Source organism: Suricata suricatta, chromosome 14 (genome assembly GCF_006229205.1).
Source record: "Suricata suricatta isolate VVHF042 chromosome 14, meerkat_22Aug2017_6uvM2_HiC, whole genome shotgun sequence".
Classification (NCBI taxonomy): Eukaryota; Metazoa; Chordata; class Mammalia; order Carnivora; family Herpestidae; genus Suricata; species Suricata suricatta.
The window spans coordinates 46,502,082-46,507,179 of record NC_043713.1 but is presented as its reverse complement, the minus strand read 5'-3'; the positions used below and the strand labels follow the sequence as shown (position 1 = coordinate 46,507,179).

General features: G+C 40.7%; 1 protein-coding gene across 1 annotated transcript in view; it reads left to right on the top strand.

Annotated features, from left to right (window-relative positions):
* Positions 1-210: 210 nt before the first annotated feature.
* LOC115277423 (laminin subunit alpha-3-like) overlaps positions 211-5,098 on the top strand; it is a 225,862-nt gene continuing 220,974 nt past the window's right edge. The window contains 2 exon segments of the mRNA XM_029921574.1: positions 211-258; positions 779-931. Coding sequence (XP_029777434.1) covers positions 211-258; positions 779-931 — 201 coding nt within the window.

Sequence of the window (5,098 nt, the reverse complement as noted above, 5' to 3'; positions counted from 1 at the left end):
CTTGTCTACCCTTGTCGGCAACCTAATTCTGCCTCTTCCACCCTGTTTTCGGAGCCCATGGAATATGCATCACCTTTGACCCAGAACTCTTTTATACTCTTGCTGTATCCTTGCCTTGCAGTTACTTATGTACTTATCGCCTCCACTGAGACTGCAAATGGGGATTCTCTTTGTATCCTAGTGCCCGACATGGAGATTGCAGAGTAGGACATGAAGAGTAAAAGGGATTTGCTGAAGGAAAATACCTTTGCATCTCAGGTACAACAGATTCATCCTAAAGTGTCATCCAGGACAAGAAAAACTTAGCTGTAAAAGGTGGAAGATAAGAGGGGCAGCTGGGTGGCTCAGTTGGCTAAGTGTCCAACTTCAGTTCAGGTTATGATCTCATGGTTCATGGGTTCGAGCCCTGAGTCAGGCTCTGTGGAACCCACTTTGGATTCTGTGTCTCCCTCTCTCTCTCTGCCCCTCCCATGCTCGTTTTCTGTTCTCTGTCTCTCAAAAAAATAAATGTTAAAATTATTTTAAAAGATGGAAGATAAGTACAATATATTTCCTAAAATCATGATAAACAGAGGTATAAATGAGTGATATGGTTTAAGATTAAATGAAAACGAAAAAGCCGTACTACTTACTGTCTGCAGAATACATGATATGAATCTCAACAGCTGACATCTCTAAGCCATGTAAAGTGGTCTTTGTTTTAGTTATCTCTTTACTAAATTGTTAGGAAAATACTACTTGGACATTAAAAAAAAGAGCTTTTCTTTTTTTCCTCCAGGGCCAGTTCTGTGACTATTGCAATTCTGAGGACCCCAGGAAAGCACATCCAGTCACCAATGCAATTGATGGATCTGAGCGCTGGTGGCAAAGCCCTCCTCTCTCCTCAGGCACACAGTACAACAAAGTCAATGTCACTTTGGATCTAGGGCAGGTAAGCTACACTTCCAACTGGAATGGGGAAAGTTAGTTTGGGTCATTGTTTCTGTGGTTAGTTCTGATATAATAGTAATTGTATTTAAAAAATGAACATCAGTTTTAAGTCATTAATCATTGTGAAGCCTGTTATGTGAATATTTGCATCCTTCAACACCCAGCCTGTCACAAAGCAGACATGCATACCTGTCTATCAAAAGTGTTAAAAACAGTAAAAAATTTTATTGGCAAAGATATTTATTATTATTATTTTTGATTATGGTAAAATTCACACAATATAAAATGTATCATCTTAGACATTTTTAAAAAAATGTTTATTCATTTTTTGAGAGAGAGAGAGAGACAGAACATGATCAGGGGAGGGGCAGAAAGAGAGGGAGACACAGAATCTGAAGCAGGCTCCAGGCTCCAGGCTGTCAGCACAGAACCCAATGCGGGTCTCAAACTCTTGAATCAAGAGATCATGACCTGAGCCAAAGTCAGATACTTAATTGACTGAACCACCCAGGCACCCCATCTTAGACACTTTTTTAAAACATTTTATTTATTTATTTGTTTGTTGTTTATTTATTTATTTTAATGTTTTTAATATATTTTTGAGAGAGAGAGAGAGAGAGAGATAGTGTGAGCAGGGGAGGGTCAGAGAGAGAGGGAAACACAGAGTCCGAAGACAGGCTTCAGGCTCTGAGCTGTCAGCATAGAGCCCAATGCGGGGCTTGAACTCATGAACCGTGAGATCGTGATCTGAACCGAAGTTGGATGCTTAGCCGACTGAGCCACCCAGGGGCTCCATTAGACATTTTTTAAGTGTATAGTTCAGTTGTGTTAAACCAGTCACTGTGTGCAACCAGTCACCAGAATCCTTTTTCGTCTTGCAAAACTGGCAATCTGTACCCATAAACAACTCCCCATCCTCCTTTTTCCCTAGTGCCTGGCAACCACCATTCTACTTTCTTTCTGTGTGAATTTAGTGACCCTGGGTACCTCATGTAAGTGGAACCCTACAGTATTTGTCCTTTGTGACTGGCTTATTTCACTTAGCATAATGTCTCCAAGGTTCATCTGTACTGTAGCAGGTGTCAGAGTTCCCTTACTTTTTAGGGTTGAGTAATATTCTACTGCATGTGGGCACCACATTTGTTTATACATCCATCTATCCGTGGACACTTGAGTTGCATCTGCCTTTTGGCTATTATGAGTGATGCTGCTATGAACACGGGCGTGGCTAAGATGTTTTTATAGCATTTCACAGAAATCCTGGTTCTGTGAGCACTGACTACCATAGTTTTGGGCTCTGTTTTTGGCCAGCTGGTCCACAAGAAAACCTGACTTCAGTCTTCTCCTCCGGTGGTATGCTAAGATGGCCCCGAGGATGCCTTCCTCTTGGTGCACATGCCCAAAAGAGAATGTAATCCCCTCTCTTTTGAGTGTGGCAGCACTAAGATGGAAGTCACTTCTGTGGGAAGGTGGCATTATATGACAAAATGAAGGGATTTGCACATATGTTTAAGGTCCCAAGTCAGCTGATCAAAAGGAAGATTATCTTGGAGGATTTCTCTTAATCAGGGGAGCTCCTAAAAGGGACTGGGCCCTTCCCGAAGGAAGAGATGTGAAGCGTGAGAAAATTTCCTGCTGATCCTTAAGGGGAAAACTGCCATGTTATAAACTACCTGTGGAGAGGACCACGTGGCAAGGCTCTAAGAATGGGTTCCAGAAGCTGAGAGCAGCCCCAGCCAACCTGTAGGAAACAAGTGGGAGCCTCAGTCCTACAACCATAAGAAATTGGATTCTGCCAACAACATGTGCAAACTTGGAAGTGAGTCTTCCCAGGCATCTTATAAAGGCCTTGATTGCAGCCGCTATGCCCAGACTCCTGAAATACAGAACTGAAAGATAATAGTGACTTTGGCTTTAGCCACTAAATTCGTGTTCATTTGTTAAGCAGCAATAGAATAACTGATACACCTTCTTCTTTTCTCTTTCAGACTAGGGAGTGCCTCCTATCTATTTCACACTGTTCCTTCAACAAATATTTATGTCAGGCCCTGATCTAGGTATTTGTGTTTTATAAAAGAACAAAAGAGATGGAGATTCATTTCTTCATACAACACACTGACATTCTGTTGTGGGAGACAGCCAACAAAAATATACATCAGTAAATATGATATGTTAGAAGCTGATATGAGCTATGGAAAAAGTGAAAAAGTAGATCAGGGTAAGAAAGTCATGAGGGCCAGGGACAAGGGTGGTTTGCAGTTTTAAGTAGGGTGTTCAAGAGAGGGCTTGTTGAACAAAGATTGGAAGCAGGTGAAGGCATTCACCCTGCAGATATCAGTCACCCAGAAAAGGAAACAGCCCTGCAAAGTCCCTAAGGTGGGAGCTTGTCTGGAAGGTGTCAGGACAGCATGGAGGACAGGGTGGCAGGAGAAGAGTCAGGGAGGGGGAAGTGGTGAGAGAAAAGGCCAGAAAGAGAACAGACAGGTCCAGATCAGGTAGGGTCGCTAGGCCACCATAAGGACTTGGACTCTTCATGTGACATGAGAGCCATTACAGAGTTTCAAGAGAGGAATGATATAATCTGATTTACATTTAAAAATGATGTCCATGTCTATTTTGTTAAGGATTACCAGGGGGGCATGGGTAGAAGCCAATTAGGAGAGTGTCCTCATAATCTGCAAGAAAGATGCCAGTAGTGGCCGTGAGAGTGGGTGATTGTATCCCAGATATATTTTGAAACTATAGCTGCCTAATGGATTGAATGTGGAGTGAGAAGAGAGGATTTAGGGATGATTCCTAAGGTTTTTGCTCTGAACAACTAGAACTACTGTTTGCAGAGATGTTGGAGACTCAGGAACAGTTTTGTGTACATGTAAGCACTGAAATACTGTTTGGATGTCTAAGTGGAGGTGTGGACTAAGCACTGGAAGATATGAGTCTGGGAAGCTGGCTGGGCTGGAAGAGACCCTTTGTTATAGATTTCTTTAGATTTATCATATTTGGGATCGCTTAGCTTCTTGAATCTGTATATTTATACCTTTCGTCATCTTTGGGATATTTCAAAAAACCTTTCTTCCTTCCTTTTCCAGCTTTATTGAGGTATCATTGACAAATAAGATTGTATATGTTTTTTTAATGTTTATTTATTTATTTTGAGAGAGAGCACAAGCAAGGGGAGGGGCAGAGAGAGGAAGTCCCAAGCAGGCTCTCAAGACTGTGAGATCATGATCTGAGCTGAAATCAGGATTTGAATGGTTAATTGACTCAACCACCCAGGCATTGCAATAAAATTGTATGTGTTGTAAAGTATAGAATGTGATGATTTGAAAATCATATACTTTGTGAAATGATTACCATGATGAAGTTAATTAGCACATTCATCACTTCCCATACTTATCTTTTTATCTATGTGTGTGTTGAGAACCCTTAAGATCTCTTTTAATAAATTTCAGATATATAATATCATATTATTAACTATAGATACTGTGTTGTACATTAGATTCCTTAGTTCTGGGAACTAAGACTCATATGCTTTGAACAGCATGTCCTAATTTCTCCCATCCCTCAGTCCCTGGTAACCACCATTCTACTCTCTGTTTCTATGAATTCAACTTCTCTCTTTTTGGGATTCTGATAATATTAATGTTAGATCTTTTATTATTGTTCTATAGCTCTCTGAAGCTCTGTTCATTTATTTTTTTCAGTTGGTTTTCTGTCTTGTTTTTCAGATTAGGTCATTGTATTGCTCTACCTTCAAATTCCCTGATTCCATCCTCTTTCATATTTATTCTCCTATCTAGCCCATTTAGTGAGTTTTTAGTTTTAGTTATTATATTTTTTCAGTTATATAATTTCCATTAATTTTTTTTTAATGTCCTCTATTCCTTGGCTGAGATTTTAGTAAAACCTTGGTCTGTGAGCATAATTCATTCTGGAAGCAGGAAGCAGGCTTTTATTTATTATTTTTCTATTTTTTAAAAATTGTTTATTGTGAAATTGGTTTCCATACAACACCCAGTGCTCCTCCCCACAAGTGCCCCCCCTTCCCCCCACCTCCCCCAACCTCCTCCAACCTCCTCCCCCAACCCCTGGTTCGCTCTCAGCACTCAATAGTCACTAGGTTTTGTGTCCCTCTCTCTCCCCAACTCTCTTTCTCTCATCCCCTCCC